We start from the raw sequence: 21,485 nt of genomic DNA, 5'->3' as shown, positions 1-21,485 counted from the left end.
GACCTGGAAACTCACAGCTGCTCTTATCACAGCGAGTCAGCGGAAGGGTGAGACTCTGTAATTTTGCACCATCTTGGATATTTTGCTGGGACTGATCGATGTGTTATTTGCCTGTTTTGTTGTTCAATAAAGTATTTCCACACTGTTTTACCCTCACCTTGTGTTGTCTGAGTAGTATTATGCCCACGGTGAGAGGGTGTACGGTGGTATGATCCCTTGTTCATGCAGTTTCGGCTAGCGGACTAGAGCACCCACTGACCCCTGTGCCTCCACAGGCATTATCAGCACTACATTATACAGGTCCTTCTCAAAAAATTAGCATATAGTGTTAAATTTCATTATTTACCATAATGTAATGATTACAATTAAACTTTCATATATTATAGATTCATTATCCACCAACTGAAATTTGTCAGGTCTTTTATTGTTTTAATACTGATGATTTTGGCATACAACTCCTGATAACCCAAAAAACCTGTCTCAATAAATTAGCATATTTCACCCATCCAATCAAATAAAAGTGTTTTTTAATAACAAACAAAAAAACCATCAAACAATAATGTTCAGTTATGCACTCAATACTTGGTCGGGAATCCTTTGGCAGAAATGACTGCTTCAATGCGGCGTGGCATGGAGGCAATCAGCCTGTGACACTGCTGAGATGTTATGGAGGCCCAGGATGCTTCAATAGCGGCCTTAAGCTCATCCAGAGTGTTGGGTCTTGCGTCTCTCAACTTTCTCTTCACAATATCCCACAGATTCTCTATGGGGTTCAGGTCAGGAGAGTTGGCAGGCCAATTGAGCACAGTAATACCATGGTCAGTAAACCATTTACCAGTGGTTTTGGCACTGTGAGCAGGTGCCAGGTCGTGCTGAAAAATGAAATCTTCATCTCCATAAAGCATTTCAGCCGATGAAAGCATGAAGTGCTCCAAAATCTCCTGATAGCTAGCTGCATTGACCTTGCCCTTGATGAAACACAGTGGACCAACACCAGCAGCTGACATGGCACCCCACACCATCACTGACTGTGGGTACTTGACACTGGACTTCAGGCATTTTGGCATTTCCTTCTCCCCAGTCTTCCTCCAGACTCTGGCACCTTGATTTCCGAATGACATGCAAAATTTGCTTTCATCAGAAAAAAGTACTTGGGACCACTTAGCAACAGTCCAGTGCTGCTTCTCTGTAGCCCAGGTCAGGCGCTTCTGCCGCTGTTTATGGTTCAAAAGTGGCTTTACCTGGGGAATGCGGCACCTGTAGCCCATTTCCTGCACACGCCTGTGCACGGTGGCTCTGGATGTTTCCACACCAGACTCAGTCCACTGCTTCCTCAGGTTCCCCAAGGTCTGGAATCGGTCCTTCTCCACAATCTTCCTCAGGGTCCGGTCACCTCTTCTCGTTGTACAGCGTTTTCTGCCACATTTTTGCCTTCCAACAGACTTACCATTGAGGTGCCTTGATACAGCACTCTGGGAACAGCCTATTTGTTGAGAAATTTCTTTCTGGGTCTTACCCTCTTGCTTGAGGGTGTCAATGATGGCCTTCTTGACATCTGTCAGGTCGCTAGTCTTACCCATGATGGGGGTTTTGAGTAATGAACCAGGCAGGGAGTTTTTAAAAGCCTCAGGTATCTTTTGCATGTGTTTAGAGTTAATTAGTTGATTCAGAAGATTAGGGTAATAGGTCGTTTAGAGAACCTTTTCTTGATATGCTAATTTATTGAGACAGGTTTTTTGGGTTATTAGGAGTTGTATGCCAAAATCATCAGTATTAAAACAATAAAAGACCTGACAAATTTCAGTTGGTGGATAATGAATCTATAATATATGAAAGTTTAATTGTAATCATTACATTATGGTAAATAATGAAATTTAACACTATATGCTAATTTTTTGAGAAGGACCTATACATAGTGTACTTTTCAAAAGGAGGGGGTAATTTTTTCCTAGGGTACTTCTTTGATAGATTTTATATCTATGCGCATTCATTTCAATTAATACTTTGTAATCCTTCATTTTCTATGTGATGGCACAGCAGGGGAATGGAACACTTGCTGTCAGGTTCTCTAATTTTACCATTGATCTCTGAGGGTTTAAGCAGTAGGGCAATCTATTATAAGCTTATTTTCAAGAAAACTTTCTAACAAATAAGGATTGTCCAAATGAGAACAAAACCTTTATGTAACAGTATTTTATTATTTAAAGTTGATTTAAAATGAAAGATAGAAGGAAAGAGGTGATACTGGCATTCTAAATTTTACTCTGTATATATAATGTATGTAAATTTGAGTATTCCAAATGCCAAGTATAAAATATATATGAAAAAATACCTATAATTTTAATAATGGTTGTGATGATACCAATCATAAATCACACATTATTCAGATTAACAGAGTTGAAAGATTTGGGCTTAATCTTTCTGCCTCTACCACTAACATTGAAGCGTTTTACATTCCTTTGAACTGCTGCATGATGGAAATCAACTGTTGATTGCGTTTTTCAATCATTTGCTGATCTTCTTTCAACTTTTCTTGTTGGAGAAGAATTTCTTCCTAAGCAGCAATTAAAATACAGTTATGGAGATGATGATTATTATTATACATTTGCACAGACAAGTTGTATGGTAGCACTTTACATTACTTATAGACAAGGTAAATCTGCTACTCAGAAAAATGTTTTATACGTTGAAATCGGGGTAGAACAGAATCACCAGTCCATTCAATCCAAATAGCAGTACCTTTATTTTGAACTAAACTGCCCTCGTGTAACCTGGAAATGGAAGCATTCCAGTAGTAATACAAGTTCTAGAAAACTTTCATTCCATTAAAGGGGTTGTCTATTTTTTTTACTTCTGCTCCTATGGTTCCCAGCTTCCTGCTTGCCAATGAGTTGAGTGCTCTTGAAGATTGACAGTTCAATCCAGCTGCATCATCAAACCCGCTGGCCTGAACTGTGCACTCACTCATGCTACAAGCAAAACTTTGGCAATGCAGCATCGAAGGAGTGCTGGGGCACTGAAGCCCAATCTGGTCAGCTTCAGCTCTGCACTTGTAGGCTGTATAGCAAACAGCTTGCAAGTGTGTGCTCCTTGCCTAGGGACAAGACACCAAGCTACAGTTGTGTGAAAAATTGTTTACCCCATTCCTGATTTCCTATTTTTACATGTTTGTCACAATTAAATGTGTCAGATCACCAAACAAATTAAATATTAGACACAAATAACAAAAAGTAAACACAAAATGCAGTTTTTGAATGAAGGTATTTATTATTAAGGGAAAAAGAAATCCAAACCTGCAGGGCCCTGTATGAAAAAGTGATTGCCCCTGTGGTAGGCCGACTCGCTCAGCAGCTCACAGAGTTATAAACAGGAATGTTTCTTCTGCTGGTTTATTTAAATCACGGCATAAAACAGTGCAGGGTTCAATAAAATAAACACGGCCTTTCTGGCAAAACCGGGAAACAAAAAGATAACGTATAGCACAGTGCTTAAGCCTTCAGGAATCCGCCAGCTCAGGGTACAATCACCAGTGCCCAGCACAGTTGCATATACACACTTCTCTGGCGCTCTCCTTCCTCTAGACACACAGAGAAAAAAACTCAGTGGCAGGACATTTTACTTGCCGAACCACATCCTTGGGGTGGAGATATGGTGAGTTACTGTCCCTCCCATCTTTTACAACTACTCACAAAAAAAACAATCCCGCCATGGCCAATTAACCCCTATCAACACATAACATGCTGGAGCTAAACTTCTGGGTTTTCACATCACGGAAGATAGCAACCTTCGTGACACATATCTCCACTCACTTACATTACCATTGACCCTGTCACATATCCCACCTCTCTGCCCAAAGCCAGGGGTTTTGACTTTCAGACACCAAACATGGACTTCTGGAAAGGGCATCTGTATCACCTTGCAACTTCCCAGGTCTATGTTCTACTTGGAAATTAAAGTCCTGGAGGTCTAAAAACCACCTAGTCACCCAGACATTCTTACCTTTCTATTCTCTTAACCATCTCAGAGATTCAAGGTCCAACACTAGCTTAAACTTACGGCCTAGTAGGTAACACTTCTGCATATCCATGGACCATTTGATAGCAAAGCACTCTTTCTCAACAATGGCATAATTCTTTTCACAAGAAGAGAGCTTCACTCAATGACTCAAATACAGGATGGGATGTTCTTCAATATTTATCTCTTGCAATAACACGGCTCCCTACCTGACTGCTGAAGCATCTGTCTGGATCACAACTTCTCTGCTGAAATCCAGTGCGAACAGGACTGGCTGTTTACTTAGGGCCAGCTTCAGCTCTTGGAATGCCATTTCTGTTTCAGCACTCCATTTGGCCATCGTCAATTTGGTTCCATTAAAGAGATTCATCAGTGGTGCGGCAGTTGTGGTGAAATTTGGTTAAACCACAGGTAATATCCCACAATAACAAGAAATCTCTCAAATGCTTCTTGGAAAGCAGTTGAGGCCACTTCTGGATTTCTTCAACTTTGTTTACTTGTTGCTTGATTTCGCCTCTCCAGATAATGTATCCTAAGTACTTGGCCACTTCCCCATGGCACATTTTTTAAAATTTATAGTAAACCCCACCTTCCTCAGAGCATCCAGAATCGCTTGTACTTTTGGTAGTTGACTACCCCAATCTGAGCCGAAGATCACTGACATTGAGGTAGGCTGCAGCATACTTCCTATGGGGAGCTAAGATCGAATCCATGGACCAGTGGAAGGTGGCTGAGCACCCTGTAGTTTGAAAGGTATTTTGGTATGTTGAAAGCACCCATCAGGTGTCGATAAGGCAGTCTTTTCCTTGGCACTTTGAGACATGGGGATATGCCACTAGCCCTTCGTGATGTCAAGGATGGTAATGTACTTTGCAGGTCCAAGCCTCTCAATGATTTCACTGATGTGGGGCATTCGGTAAGCATCAAATTTGAACACTTCATTCAGCCTGCGGTAGTCATTACTAGAGATGAGCGAATATGTTTGGAAAACGATCACTAAACATAAATTCGGCATGAATATGGCACATTCGGATTCATAATTGGTAATATGAGAATTTTTGTTAAAATCGGAAAAAAGTCAGTAAAATTCGGTAAAAGTGCAGGAAAATAATTGAGTTGCCACGAAAGTATTTTAAAGTAGATGATAGATAAGAAGCCAGCCATTAATTTGCCGCATACAGTAAAAACTCAGCGTGACAGGATAGAACAGAATAGATAGATATATAGATGTCAGTGACACACACACATATACAGCTCTGGCAAAAATCAAGAGACCACTGCAAAATGTTCAGTTTGTCTGATTTTTCTCTTGATAGGTATATTTTTTAGTAAAATGTAAATTAATTAATTCTTTAAACTTCTGACAACATGTCTCCGAATTTCCAAGCAATACATTTTTTAATTTTTTTCCAAAAAAATAAAAAAAAAAGTTTTTCAGACCTCAAATAATGCAAAGAAAACAAGTTCATAATCATTTAGAAACAACAATACTAATGTTTTAACTCAGTAATAGTTCAGAAATCAATATTTTGTGGAAAAACCATGATTTTTAATCACAGCTTTCATGTGTCTTGGCATGCTTTCCACCAGTCTTTCACACTGCTCCTGGCGCAAAAATGTAAGCAATTCTTCTTTGTTTGATGGCTTGTGACTATGCATCATCCTCTTGATTACATTCCAGAGTTTTTCAATGGCGTTCAGGAGATTGGGCTGCCCATGACAGGGTTTTGATGTGGTGGTCTCTTAATTTTTGCCAGAGCTATGTATTACATAGCTAGAGGAAAAGCCTGCAATTCAGCAGCCACGAACTGTAAAATTACATCGTGACCCGACAGGATAGAAGAGATGGATTGTACACAGTATATACACCTAAAATAGATAGATGTACAAATATACAGCATCGTGGGAAAAAGTACTGAGGTCACTGCAGTTCAGCCCAGAAGTAACCGGAAGTGACCGCAAGTAACCTCGATGACATCACCGCTAGTTACTGAGGCTGCTCTCGCAGCAGCTCATTCTTCAGTGGTTCTCAGCCTGGACGGTAGCATCTTGGCACCGTCCAGGTTGAAAACTATCAATCCCCCAGACATGGATTAAGGCATGGGACAGAACGACTGAGAGTTGAGGGAAATGGTTGTTTTTTATTTTTGTTTTATTACAGAAGACGAGAGAATCAGCAGAATTAGGCATTAGGTGACTATACTGTAACTGTTTGTTATTTTTAACCCCTTTCTGCCATTGGACGTACTATTCCGTCCATGTGGGGTGGGCCCTAATTCCCAAGGATGGAATAGTACGTCCAGTGCGATCGGCCGCGCTCACGGGGGGAGCGCAGCCGATCGCGGCCGGGTGTCAGCTGATTATCACAGCTGACATCCGGCACTATGTGCCAGGAGCAGTCACGGACCGCCCCCGGCACATTAACCCCCGGCACACCACGATCAAACATGATCGCGGTGTGCCGGCGGTACAGGGAAGCATCGTGCAGGGAGGGGGCTCCCTGCGGGCTTCCCTGAGACCCCCGAAGCAACGCGATGTAATCGCGTTGCTGCGAGGGTCTCTTACCTCCTATCCCTGCAGGCCCCGGATCCAAAATGGCCATGGGGCTGCATCCGGGTCCTGCAGGGATTACTTCCGGGTCCAGTGCAGGCGCTGGTAAGCCTGCAGCACTGCAACTCAGATCGGTGATCTGACAGAGTGCTGTGCAAACTGTCAGATCACCGATCTGTGATGTCCCCCCCTTTATTATTTAAAAAAAATAATTCCATATGTGTAAAAAAAAAAAATAAAAAAAAATTCCTAAATAAATAAAAAATAAAAAAAATATTCCCATAAATATTCTTTATCTAAATAAAAAAAAACAAACAATAAAAGTACACATATTTAGTATCGCCGCATCCGTAACGACCCCACCTATAAAACTATATCACTAGTTAACCCCTTCAGTGAACACCGTAAAAAAAACAAACAAACGAGGCAAAAAACAACGCTTTATTCTCATACCGCCAAACAAAAAGTGGAATAACATGCGATTAAAAAGACGGATATAAATAACCATGGTACCGCTGAAAACAGCATCTTGTCCCGCAAAAAATGAGCTGCCATACAGCATCATCAGCGAAAAAAAAAAAAAGTTATAGTCCTCAGAATAAAGCGATGCCAAAATAATTATTTTTTCTATAAAATAGTTTTTATCGTATAAAAGCGCCAAAACATAAAAAAAATGATATAAATGAGGTAACGCTGTAATCATACTGACCCGAAGAATAAAACTGCTTTATCAATTTTACCAAACGCGGAACGGTATTAACGCCTCCCTCAAAAGAAATTCATGAATAGCTGGTTTTTGGTCATTCTACCTCACAAAAATCGGAATAAAAAGCGATGAAAAAATCTCCCGTGCCCGAACATGTTACCAATAAAAACGTCAACTCGTCCCGCAAAAAACAAGACCTTACATTACTATGTGGACCAAAATATGGAAAAATTATAGCTCTCAAAATGTGGTAACGCAAAAAATATTTTTTGCAATAAAAAGCGTCTTTCAGTGTGTGACGGCTGCCAATCATAAAAATCCGCTAAAAAACCCACTATAAAAGTAAATCAAACCCCCCTTCATCACTCGCTTAGTTAGGGAAAAATTAAAAATAAAAAAAAATGTATTTATTTCCATTTTCCCATTAGGGCTAGGGTTAGGGCTAGGGTTGGGGCTAGGGTTAGGGTTAGGGTTAGGGCTAGGGTTAGGGTTAGGGCTAGGGTTAGGGCTAGGGTTGGGGCTAGGGTTAAGGCTACAGTTAGGGTTGGCGCTAAAGTTAGGGTTAGGGTTGGGGCTAAAGTTATAGTTAGGGTTTGGATTACATTTACGGTTGGGAATAGGGTTGGGATTAGGATTAGGGGTGTGTCTGGGTTAGAGGTGTTGTTAGGGTTACCGTTGGGATTAGGGTTAGGGGTGTGTTTGGATTAGGGTTTCAGGTATAATTGGGGGGTTTCCACTGTTTAGGCACATCAGGGGCTCTCCAAACGCGACATGGCGTCCGATCTCAATTCCAGCAAATTCTGCGTTGAAAAAGTAAAACAGTGCTCCTTCCCTTCCGAGCTTTCCCGTGCGCCCAAACAGGGGTTTACCCCAACATATGGGGTATCAGCGTACTCGGAACACATTGGAGAACAACTTTTGGTGTCCAATTTCTCCTGTTACCCTCTGGAAAATACAAAACTGGGGGCTAAAAGATAATTTTGGGGGGAAATTTTTTTATTTTTATTTTTACGGCTCTGCGTTATAAACTGTAGGGAAACACTTGGGGGTTCAAAGTTCTCACAACACAACTAGCTAAGTTCCTTGGGGGGTCTAGTTTCCAATATTGGGTCACTTGTGGGGGGTTTCTACTGTTTAGGTACATTAGGGGCTCTGCAAACGCAATGTGACGCCTGCAGACCAATCCATCTAAGTCTGCATTCCAAATGATGCTCCTTCCCTTCTGAGCTCTGCCATGCGCTCAAACGGTGGTTCCAACCACATATCAGGTATCAGCGTACTCAGGATAAATTGGACAACAATATTTAGGGTCCAATTTCTCCTGTTACCATTGGAAAAATACAAAACTGGGGGCTAAAAAATAATTTTTGTGGAAAAAAAAATATTTTTTATTTGCACGGCTCTGCGTTATAAACTGTAGTGAAACACTTGGGGGTTAAAAGCTCTCACAACACATCTAGATGAGTTCCTTAGGGGGTCTACTTTCCAAAATGGTGTCACTTGTGGGGGGGGTTTACTGTTTAGGTACATTAGGGGCTCTGCAAACGCAATGTGACGCCTGCAGACCATTCCATCTAAGTCTGCATTCCAAATGGCGCTCCATCCCTTCTGAGCCCTCCCATGCGCCCAAACGGTGGTCCCCCCCCACATATGGGGTATCAGCGTACTCAGGACAAATTGGAAAACTTTTGGGGTCCAATTTCTCCTGTTACCCTCGGGAAAATACAAAACTGGGGGCTAAAAAATAATTTTTGTGGGAAAAAATTTTTGTTTTATTTTTACGGCTCTGCATTATAAACTTCTGTGAAGCACTTGGTGGGTCAAAGTGCTCACCACACATCTAGATAAGTTCCTTAGGGGGTCTACTTTCCAAAATGGTGTCACTTGTGGGGGGTTTCAATGTTTAGGCACATCAGTGGCTCTCCAAACGCAACATGGCGTCCCATCTCAATTCCTGTCAATTTTGCAGTGAAAAGTCAAACAGCGCTCCTTCCCTTCCAAGCTCTTCCATGCGCCCAAACAGTGGTTTACCCCCACATATGGGGTATCAGCATACTCAGGACAAATTGTACAACAACTTTTGGAGTCCAATTTCTTCTCTTACCCTTGGAAAAATAAAAAATTGGGGGCGAAAAGATAGTTTTTGTGAAAAAATATGATTTTTTATTTTTACGGTTCTGCATTATAAACTTCTGTGAAGCACTTGGTGGGACAAAGTGCTCACCACACCTCTAGATAAGTTCCTTAGGGGGTCTTCTTTCCAAAATGGTGTCACTTGTGGGGGGTTTCAATGTTTAGGCACATCAGGGGCTCTCCAAACGCAACATGGCGTCCCATCTCAATTCCAGTCAATTTTGCATTGAAAAGTCAAATGGCGCTCCTTCGCTTCCGAACTCTGTCATGCGCTCAAACAGTGGTTTACCCCCACATATGGGGTATCGTCGTACTCAGGACAAATTGGACAACATCTTTTTGGGTCCATTTTCTCCTGTTACCCTTGGTAAAATAAAACAAATTGGAGCTGAAATAAATTTTGTGTCAAAAAAAATTAAATGTTAATTTTTATTTAAACATTCCAAAAATTCCTGTGAAACACCTGAAGGGTTAATAAACTTCTTGAATGTGGTTTTGAGCACCATGAGGGGTGCAGTTTTTAGAATGGTGTCACACTTGGTTATTTTCTATCATATAGACCCCTCAATACTACTTCAAATGTGATGTGGTCCCTAAAAAAAATGGTGTTGTAAAAATGAGAAATTGCTGGTCAACTTTTAACCCTTATAACTCCCTAACAAAAAAAAATTTTGTTTCAAAATTGTTCTGATGTAAAGAAGACATGTGGGAAATGTTACTTATTAAGTATTTTGTGTGACATATCACTGTGATTTAATTGCATAAAAATTCAAAGTTGGAAAATTGCAAAATTTTCAAAATTTTCGCCAAATTTCCATTTTTTTCACAAGTAAACGCAGGAAATATCAAAGAAATTTTACCACTATCATGAAGTACAATATGTCACGAGAAAACATTGTCAGAATCACCAGGATCCGTTGAAGCGTTCCAGAGTTATAACCTCATAAAGGGACAGTGGTCAGAATTGTAAAAATTGGCCTGGTCATTAACGTGCAAACCACCCTTGGGGGTGAAGGGGTTAAATAAAAAAGGAAAAGTGTGTTTAGTCTTATTTATAATAAAGGACTTTATTCTGGCTGTGTCCTTATTTACAATACAACTAAAGGTTTAGTAATGGATAGGTGTAATATACACGCCACTCCATTACTAAACCGTGGGCTTCATGTCATCTGACAATAAAAATGTGATATCAACCCCACAAATATGAACCCCACTTGCCACCGCTACAGGGCAAGTGGGAAGAGCCAGGCAAAGCGCCAGAATTTGCACATCTAATAGATGCACCTCTTTTGGTGGCTGCAGGCTGTTAATTTTAGGCTGGGGGGTGGCAATATCCATGGGCCCTTACCAGCCTGAGAATACCAGCACCCAGCTATCAGCTTTAGCAAGGCTGGTTGTCAAAAATGGGAGAATCCCCACACTGTTTTTTTAATTATTTAAATAATTAAAAATACAGCTTGGGGACCCCTCTCTTCTTGATAACCAGGCTTGCTAACACTAACAGCTGAGGGTTGCAGAAATACAGGGGAACACATGTCCATTTATATTTATAGCGCAGAAGCCGGCTGATGAATACTCCCATCAGCAGCTCCTGCTGTTACTGTTATTAGCGGCAGCAGGTGTAGGCTGATGGGAGTAATAGTCCCAAAGACCCCCTGCTTTCATTGTTCTCACTTGAATACAACTGTCATCATTGTTTCCTGCTTGTCCTGATTGATGGCAGAGCAGGGGACAATGATGAGTCGTCTTCAGCACCCGACGCCGGGGAACAGCACTTACTGTACCGCTGCTTCCCTGGTGCCCACCATGTGGTACTAATGCGGCACTGATGCGGTTCCATGGATATTACCCCCTTCCCAGACTATAAACATCTGCCCCCAGCGTCAGCTTTCCCTCTGCTGGTAAAGAAAATTACGAGGAGCCCATGCCATTTTTTTCAAAAAAAAAATAATTATATTTTTATAATTAAATACATGTACAGTAAGCTGCACATACACTGTACTAATTGTATATTGTCACTGACATGACTGCTACCTTTATTTTCCAGTACCAGAAATATCAGGAAGTGTAAAACGGCCTTAGGATGTAAATCGGATGCTAGGTGTTAAAAATCGGATTGTACTCACATGAAAAGGGCATGACACTTGCATTATACTAATCAGACTTTGCAGGAACAAACTTGGACTGATTTTAAAATCGCTTGTGTGACTGCAGCCATAGGGTATGTGCGCATGTTGAGTATTTGCTTGTAGAAATTTCTGCAAGGTTTCTGCATCTCTGCATTTTTTGCCAATTTTTTGGGTGCATTTTTTTGCCACGGTTTTGTATGCATTTTTGTACATCAATGAAGGCTTTGCTGAGCTAAATAAAGATATTTAACCCCTTAAGAACCGCCAATACACATTTCAACGGATGCAATTAAGGGTACTTATTCCTCAGCTGAGAAATAAGGGTATAGTGCCCCTCAGCATTGGAAAATCTCCGGGGTAGCTGAGACCCCGCAGAACATGATTCGGGTCCGTTTTTACCATCCCCAGTCTTGTGATCACCGCTATTCACCGAATAACGGCGATTGAAAAAAAAAAAAGGTCCAATTTCCCATTAATTTCTCTCTCCTCTGATATGATCTAGTATACCAGAGCAGAGAGAAATGAGGTTCCCCAAGCCATGCATGCGCAGTGTGCCCACAGAGACCTTCAGGCCGGTACCTGGCAACAATAGATTTTACCTATTGGTTCACTTTGATCACTGTGATAGACCCTATCACAGTGATAAAATAAAAATAAAAACCCCCTTTGTGATTTCATTAGCTAGGTAACAATATTTTAAAAATATTATATATATATATATATATATATATATATATATATATTTTTTTTTTTTTTCCATTCTCTGCAGTTAGGGTTAGGGTTGGAGTTAGAGCGAAGGTTAGGATTGGGCTAGGGTTAGGGTTGGGGCTAGGGTTAGGTATGGGGATAGAGCTAGGGTTAGAGTTGGTTTAGGGTTGGGGGTAGGGTTAGGGTTCGGCTAGGGTTAGGGTTGTGCTAGGGTTAGAGTTGGGGCTAGGGTTGTGTTGTGCTGGGGTTAGGGTTGTGTTGGGGTTAGGGTTGTGTTGGGGCTACGGTTGGGGTTACAGTTGTGGTGTTGCGGTTAGGGGGTGTTGGTGTAAGGGTTGTGGTTAGGGTTGTGGTTAGGGTGGTTTTCACTTTTTGGGTACATCAGGGAGTCTCTAAATGCGACATGGCGCTCGCCCTGATTCCAGCCAATTTTGCATTCAAAAAGTAAAACATTTCTCCCTCCCTTCTGAACCCTGCCATGTGCCCAAACAGTGCCTTTCCCCCACATATGTGGTATCGGTGTGCTCAGGAGCAGGAGAAATTGCACAACAAATTTTCCACATTGCTTTTGTTTTCGTGAAGCACCTGAAGGGTTAATAAACTTCTTGAATGTGGTTTTGAGCACCTTGAGGGTGCAGTTTTTAGAATGGTGTCACTTTTGGGTATTTTCTGTCATATTGACCACCCAAACTCAAATGTGAGGTGGTCTCTAACAAAAATGTTTTTTTAAATGTTGTTGGAAAAATGAGAAATTGCTGGTCAAATTTTAACCCTTATAACGTTCGAACAAAAAAATTGTTTCCAAAATTGTGTTGATGTAAAGTTGACATTTGGGAAATGCTATTTATCAACTATTTTGTATGACACGACTCTGTGATTTAAGGGCACACAAATTAAAAGTTTGAAAATTGCAAAGTTTTCTAATTTTTTCCAAATTTCTGTTTTTTCATAAATTAATGCAAGTCATATTGAAGAAATTTTACTACGAACATGAAGTACAATATGTCACAAAAAATGATCTCAGAATTAGTGGAATCCGTTGAAGAATTCCAGAGCTATATCCTCATAAAGTGACAGTGGTCATAATTATAAAAATTGGCTTGGTCATTAACGTCAAAATTGGCTCGGTTACTAAAGGGTTAAAAAAAGTTTTGTGCTGTAATTTCTTGGTTCAAGACCTTCTTTTTTTCATTTTGATGCAGTAATATCAGGGTAATGGGATTAGGACTTGGTGTTAGCAGCTATTATTGACACCAAGCCCTAGGTTTAGTAATAAAGAGATGTCAGCCAGACACCCTCATTACTAAAATGGTAAGTAAACACACACACACACACCTGTGCACATGCGCACGAACACATGCACATACTGTCACCAGCCTATGTAGGAGCGTTAACAGAATGAACCTACTTAAGCTGTAATCAAACAGCAACTGTTAATTTTTTACAAAATTAAAAAAAAAAAGTGTGGGCTCCCATGTAATTTTCATAACCAGCAGAGGGAAAGCCGACTCCTGAGGGCTGATGTTAATACAGGAGCTAATAGCCATAAAGGTTCCCAGGCAATTGATATCAGCTCACAGCTGTTTGCTTAGCCTTTACTGGCTAGTTTACAGGGGGGCCCCAGAAAAAAATTGACATGGGGTCCCCTAAAAAATCTAACTACCAAAGACTAGGCAGACAGCTGCAGGCTGATATTAATAGCCTACGAAGAAGCCATGGATATTGGCCCCCTCCCAAACTAAAAACATCAGCTCTCAGCTGCCCCTGAAAAGGCACATCTGTAAGATGCGCCAAATCTGGTACTTAGCCTCGCTCTTCCCACTTGCCTGTAGCGGTGACAAGTGGGGTAATGGTTTGGAGGGGTTGATGTCACCTTTGTATTGTCAGGTGACATCAAGCCCACAGGTTAGTTATAGAGAGGATTCTATAAGATGCCCCCATTACTAACCCCATAGTGATATTATAAAAAAACACACCCAGAAGAAAGTTCTTTATTTGAAATGACACAGACTCCTTTATTGAATCTAAATTAAAACATACTCACTGAATGCCTAATCCACTGATGCCAATATCTCCTGCAACAAGAATAAAATAATAAACCACAATATTCCTCACCTGTCCACAGAGACGATAATCATAATGTCCCACGATGATGATTGCTCTCAGACAGCCTGCTATATATTGGCACAGGAGATAATCACTCCTGTAGTGTATAGCAATGAGCTGCTGTGAGAGAGGTAATCGGAGTTCATCAGCTGATCAGTTCCAGTGATCTCGCGTACGATACCACTGCTGTGTGAGAAAGTTCACCGGAGTTCATCATGAACTTGTGTGACCTCTCTCTCAGCAACTTAGTGATACACTGTGGGAGCGATTACCTCCTGTCAGTGGATCGTAAGCGGCCGGTTAGATCAGTCACATCTCCTGATGTGACTGTTCTATAAGTGAGATTGCCATGGGACTCTCGGGATTATGTGGACTACCACAGACAGGCGAGCATATGGTGGGTTCTTATTTTTGATTTTTTTTTTTCAAGGAGACATGGGCATCGGGGATTGGGTGTTGTGTGTACATATAATTATTTTACATTTTTTATAGGAGGGCATCAGAGATTTGGTGTTAGGTGAGTGTAATGTGTTTTTTTTTATTTTTTAAACTTTGAACACAGGCACCGACTCACGAGAGATTACTTCTCCCATCAGCAGCTCCTGATATCACTGTTATCAGTGACAGCAGACATAGCCTGACAGGAGTAATAGTCTCTCATCACCCGGTGCCTGTTGACCTGCGGTATGCTTTTTACAGCAGGTCACCGAAGCGGGTCACGGTATCTCTGCGGGGTCACGCTAATGTCTGACAGGGTGACCACACGGCAATCTGACAGCAGTAAGCTTCTTACTGCGGATCACCACATCTTTGCATGGTCACGCTGACTTCTGACAGTGTGACCCCGCAGAGCTCTGATGGAGGTAACAATCTACCAATAGCACTACGCCAGGGTTTCCCACACTGTCACACAGTGTGGGAAACACCGGCTTTTGTGCTGTGTATGTTTAGCTATATTCAGAGATTAAATCGATGATTAAATTGGCAGATATTGCAAATTCGGCAATCATGAGCCCGACCGAATATTGAAATATTTGCTCATCTCTAGTCATTACAAAATTGCCACTCAACCACCCGCTTTTGGACTTCTCAATCATGCCGAAGTCTAGCATTCTCATCACCCCGTTTGAGATTCCCCACTGCGTGCTTCGGGAATTGTAGATGGCTTAAAATTCACCCTTACATGTGGCTCTGTCAGAGAATCATGCTCCAAAACATGCATACTCCCCGGCACTTCAGAGAATAGGTAGTATTGATGTCCCTGTGCAGACTTAACTATGGGACATACTAGGTCCATCACAATTATTTCAAAAGGGACTTCTATAACAGGTAATGGGACTAGTGGACTTCGGGAGTGGGGAGAGCAAGCAGTTACCTGGCAGGTGGGGCAGGACCTATAATAATTTAGGATCTCCCGGTAGCATCCGGACCAATAGAACCTCTGTATCACCCTCTCAAGTTTTTCCTACACCCATATGTCCCAAAACCTCGAAAGGGCCATGTCTAAAATTCTCTGCCGATAGGGACCTGGAACTAACAGCTGCTCCACAATTTCCCCTCAGTTTAATCACCCGATACAACAATTCCTCATTGAGTGCCAAGTGTTTGAACCTGGTGTCTACCCCCAGCTCTTAAGCAACCCTGTTACAGATGGTAACATTATCAAATGACCCCTTTAAAGTAAGGTCCCTAATTTGAGCAGTCCCAAAGATCTCTCTGTACACTCAACTTAGGGAGGTTGGTCTCCTCTGTCACAGTCTCATCATTCTCACCAGAAAGGAGACACAGAGGGAATTCATCCACCTTTGATTTTTGAAGGGGTCTCTTTTCAAGGGGTCTGGCATTTGTTCACGATGCTCGGTATACCTCCCTTTGCCACAAGTATCAAAATAAGGAAAAGTCCTGCCCCAATATGACCGGATGTATCCAGTCCTTGACTACTCTGACCTAATGGCACTTGGTACCACAGTCTTTTACCAAGGTTATTCTGGCCACTAGGTTACTCTGGCCACTGGGTAGTCCTTGGCTACTAATGTATACAGCGAACACTCACAAATTTGTCAGGGATTAGCACATTTGATCAGGGTCACCAGCCTTCTCAAGTCCAAAAGTCTAAGTGCCACTACACCATTAACTAACACTGCACATGCCTGTGGTCCCTTACCGTGTTGGCTGTCCACTTTGCAGACTGGATATGTAACAGGAACAATGCTGCACTAGGTTTTAGTTCAATAGTTCAGGGGACATATGACACCTAGCGGCTATGTGTCCAGGACTGTGACATTCCCAACAGACCACGCTTCCTTAACAGTCTTTGGGGGACCCTCAGTGGAATTTGGACATGACCTCATTTGTGGCTCTAGATCCCATCAGTAGCGGGCCTGCCCCCTTTTGGGTATTCCAGTACGGGGAAGTGATGATGTCTTTTTTCCTACAGATTTCTCGACAACCTGGTACCTCTCCACCAGGCCAACCATGTCATATGCATTCCGAGGGTTGCCATGGGCAACCCAGGTCTGCACCGGTTTGGGAAAGGAGTTGATGAATCTGTCATTTATCAAACGCTTGACCATCTGGACAGGAGTGGAAGACTCTGGCTGCAACCACTTCTGGGCTAGATGTAGCAAAGCAAACATCTGCAAGTGAGGGGGTTTGTCACAGGCATATGCCTAGTGGTGGACTTGCTGAGCTCTAACCGATACAGTTACTCCAGGCATGCTAAGATTTTGTTTTTTAACTTAGCACTGTAGGATGCCAAGGAATACGCCAAGTCTTAATATGCCTTTTGGGGTTCACTTGTGAAATATGGCGCCAGCACCTCAGCCCTACTGATCTGGAAGAAGTCTCTCCCATCTCAAAAACCATGAGAAAGGCTTCCACATCATCCCCCTGGATCATCTTCTGCATGGCCCGTCTTACAGTCTTCCAGACATGTGAGTTGTTATCTGGACTTGGGGAAGGGGCTGCCGGCATCCCACGAATCGCCTCTGCAAGCAATTCAATCTACTGCTGTTGTTGTTGGTGCTGGTCTTTCTGCTGTTGCTGTTGGAGCTGCTGCTGTTTCTGTTGAATCTGTTGCATAAGCAGCTTATTTGTCTACTGATGTGCCAGCTATTGCTACTGTGCTTTCACAAAGTGCATAATCAGGTCCTCCTTGGTGTCTGACTTTGCTTCTCGACTCACTGTCAACTTCATCAAAGACATGCAGGTTATCCATAGCAGCTACACATATTCCTGGAACTTTGCCCACATTTAAAACACCAACTGTGGTAGGTCGGCTCACTCTGCTGCTCACAGAGCTAGACACAGGACTGTTTCTTCTGCTGGTTAATTTAAATCACGGTATAAACCAGAGCAGGGTTCAATAAAATAAACATGGCCTTTCTGGAAAAAACAAGAAACTAAAAGATAAGGTATAGCACAGTCCTTATGCCTGCGGGAATCCGCCAACTCAGGGTACAATCACCAGAGTCTAGCACAGTTGCACATAAACACTTCTCTGGTGCTCTCCTTCCTCCAGACACACATACAGAGAAAAAAACCTTTATGGCAGGACATTTATCTTGGCGAACCAAACCCTTTGGGTGGTGATATGGTGAGTAATCGTCCCCCCCTACCCTTAGAGCTACTCACAAAAAACACAACCCTGTCAGGGCCGATTAAATCCTCTCAGCACATAACATGCTGGAGAGAAACCTCTGGCTTTTCACATCATGGAAGATAGCAATCTTCGTGATACATATCTACCCTTACATTGCCAGTGACCCTGTAACCCCAACCTTAAACCTAATCACTTGTGGGGCCACTCATAAAAGCAACAACTACAATCAAGTGTTTGCATTAATGGGCAATGAGTCTTTTACAATGTTCTGGAGGAATTTTGGCCCACTCGTCTTTTCAGAATTGTTGTAATTCAGCCATATTGGAGGGTTTCCAACCTTTTTAAGATCTTGCCACACCATCTAAATCGGATTAAGGTCAGGACTTTGACTAGGCCACTCCAAAGTCTTAATTTTGTTAATCTTGAGCATTCAGACATGGACTTCCTGTTATGTTTTGGATCGTTGTCATGCTGTATAACCCAAGTGCGCTGCAGCTTGAGGTCACGAACAGATAATTGGACATTCTCCTTCAGGATTTTTTAGTAAAAAGCCTAACTTATAGTGCAAGACTCGTTACAGGGTCGATAGTGACTTGTAGGATTGCTGCTTCCAACAAGTGGTGCTACAGAGTTCAAGTCCTCTTCTTTGAAGAGGTAATTTGAATATTACATTTCCCAGAGGAGTATTATACAGTGAATAAGCCTCCTTACCTCGACATGCCAGAGCTGGTATGCCACTCTCCACATGGAGAAACTTTACCCCTTAGACCTTGGCAGACAGAAAAATGTATGATTCCATTTACCACAGCAAGTCTTCCAGGTCCTGAAGGCGCAAAACAGCCCCAGACCATCACACTACCACCACCATACTTTTCTGTTGGTATAATGTTCCTTTTCTGAAATACTGTGTTACTATGCCAGATGTAATGGGACATACACTTTCCAAAAGGTTCAATTTTTGTCTTGTCAGCCCACAGAATGTTCTCCCAAAAGTCTTGGGGATCATCAAAATGTTTTCTAGAAAAACTGAAATGAGCCTATTTGTTCTTATTACTCAGCAATGTTTTTTTGTCTTGGAACTCTACCGTGCAGGACATTTTTGCCCAGTTTGTTTCTTATGGAGCCATGAACACTGACCTTAACTGAGGCAAGTGAGGCCTGCAGTTCTTTTGGATGTTGTTGTGGGCTCTTTTGTGACTTATTGGATGAGTTGTCGCTGTGGTCTTGGGGTAATTTTTGTCAGCCAGCTACTACTGGGAAGGTTCACCACTTTTCCGTGTTTTTGCCTTTTATGGATAATGGCTCTCACTGTGGTTCGCTGGAGTCTCAAAGCTTTAGAAATGGCTTTATAACTTTTTCCAGACTGATAGCTAGGTAACTTGAACTACACTTCCCAAAGGTGATAAACCACAGTTAATTTATGTGTTAGGCCGGCGTCACACTAGCGAGTTTTACGGACATATGAGCGCAGAAAATACGTCCGTAAAATACGCATAACACACGGCCCAATGATTCTCTATGGCCCAGCTCCTATCAGCCGTATTGTTCGGATCCGTATTATACGGTCTTCTACGGCCGTAGAAAATCGCAGCATGCTGCGTTTGTCACCATATTGCGCAAAAAAAATCGCCAATGAAAGTCTATGGGGGCGAGAAAAATACGGATTACGGTGTGACTTGCGAGAAATACGTAGCGGTGTTAGAGAGAAAAGCCGGTAATTCAGTGGGGTGTACAGTAAAATCACATTTACAGAATAGAATAGAATAGAATAGGTAGAATAAATGCCTACACATAGAATAGGTATATATATATATATATATATATATATATATGTGTGTGTCATTGAGACAATGAAACAAATATATATATATATATATATATATATATATATATATATATATATGTGTGTGTCATTGAGACACACATATATATATATATATATATATATATATATATATATATATATATATATATTTATTTCATACTGCGCTAGATATCATAAAAGCCGGTAATTCAATTGCCGGCTTTTCATTTCTCCTTCACAAACCCGACAGGATATGAGACATGGTTTACATACAGTAAACCATCTTATATCCCTTTTTTTTTTTTGCATATTCCACACTACTAATGTTAGTAGTGTGTATGTGCAAAATTTGGGCGCTGTAGCTGGTAAAATAAAGGGTTAAATGGTGGAAAAAATTGGCGTGGGCTCCTGCGCAATTTTCTCCGCCAGAGCGGTAAAGCCATGACTGAGGGCAGATATTAATAGCCTAGAGAGGGTCCATGGTTATTGCCCCCCACTGGCTACAAACATCTGCCCCCAGGCACCCCAGAAAAGGCACATCTGGAAGATGCGCCTATTCTGGCACTTGGCCAATCTCTTCCCACTCCCGTGTAGCGGTGGGATATGGGGTAATGAAGCGTTAATGTCACCTTGCTATTGTAAGGTGACATTAAGCCAGATTAATAATGGAGAGGCGTCAATTATGACACCTATCCATTATTAATACAATAGTATGAAATGGTTAAGAAAACACACACACATTATTACAAAGTACTTTAATGAAATAAAGACACAGGGTGTTGTAATATTTTATTAGACTCTTAATCCACCTGAAGACTCTTGTCACCTGAAACAAATTTAAAAAAATAAACAACAATATTCCATACCTTCCGTCGTTCTGTCCCACGTTGTAAATCCATCTGAAAGGGTTAACTAATTTTACAAGCAGAAGCCTGTTAATGCAGCCGCCCCTGCCTGTAAAAACTCGGGGAATGAATGGATTGCAGGGGAATGACCTGTAGTTACCTTGAGTTGCAGTGATGCGCCCCCTGCTGGATGTCCTCATATGAACTCGAGCGTGGGAAAAATTCCCAGTCTCCAGTTCATGAGGACATCCAGCGCTATATAAAAATAAAGATTATTATTATTATCATTATGGACTAACGGCAGACGTGAGGATTACTTCGATTTTTTATTTTAGCCTTTGCTGGCTTTTAAAAATGGTGGGGACCCCACATCATTTTTTGGGGGTCCCTGCTTTTTAATAACAAGTAATGGCTATGCAGTCAGCTGTGAGCTGATATTATTAGGCTGGGAATCTTTATGGATATTGGCCCCTTCCCAGAATAATAACACCAGCTCTCAGCTGTCTGCTTTTCTTATTAATGTGATTTAATGCTGTGTGGGTTTCAATGAATGGATGCATGACATTGATTATAATAGCCTACATTGATTTACATTGATTTTGGACTGTGCATTGTCTAGACTTAAGGTACCGTCACACTAGGCGATATCGCCAGCAATCCGTGACGTTGCAGCGACCTGGATGGCGATATCGCTGTATTTGACACGCAGCAGCGATCTGGATCCCGCTGTGAAATTGCTGGTCGCTGCTAGAAGGTCTGCACATTATTTGGTCGCTAGGTCGCCGTGTATCGCCGTGTTTGACAGCAAAAGCGACGATACCAGCGATATTTTACACTGGTAACCAGGGTAAACATCGGGTTACTAAGCGCAGGGCCGCGCTTAGTAACC

The 21,485-nt window shown here is 41.8% G+C and overlaps 1 protein-coding gene across 2 annotated transcripts in view; it reads right to left on the bottom strand.

Moving 5' to 3' along the window:
* Positions 1-2,123: 2,123 nt before the first annotated feature.
* Positions 2,124-21,485, bottom strand: part of LOC143794014 (kelch domain-containing protein 3-like) — a 170,782-nt gene continuing 151,420 nt past the window's right edge. The window contains exon 18 of one of the 2 annotated variants that reach the window (XR_013220380.1): positions 2,124-2,554. Coding sequence is in view for 1 of the 2 variants with exons in the window: in XM_077280931.1 (XP_077137046.1) it covers positions 2,450-2,554 (105 nt within the window). In the remaining variant the exon portion in view is untranslated. The remainder of the gene's footprint in view (positions 2,555-21,485) is intronic. The other variant, XM_077280931.1, reaches the window with a different exon arrangement.

Source organism: Ranitomeya variabilis, chromosome 1 (genome assembly GCF_051348905.1).
Source record: "Ranitomeya variabilis isolate aRanVar5 chromosome 1, aRanVar5.hap1, whole genome shotgun sequence".
Classification (NCBI taxonomy): Eukaryota; Metazoa; Chordata; class Amphibia; order Anura; family Dendrobatidae; genus Ranitomeya; species Ranitomeya variabilis.
The sequence above is the reverse complement of the archived record's forward strand: the minus strand, read 5'-3'. Positions and strand labels throughout refer to the sequence as shown.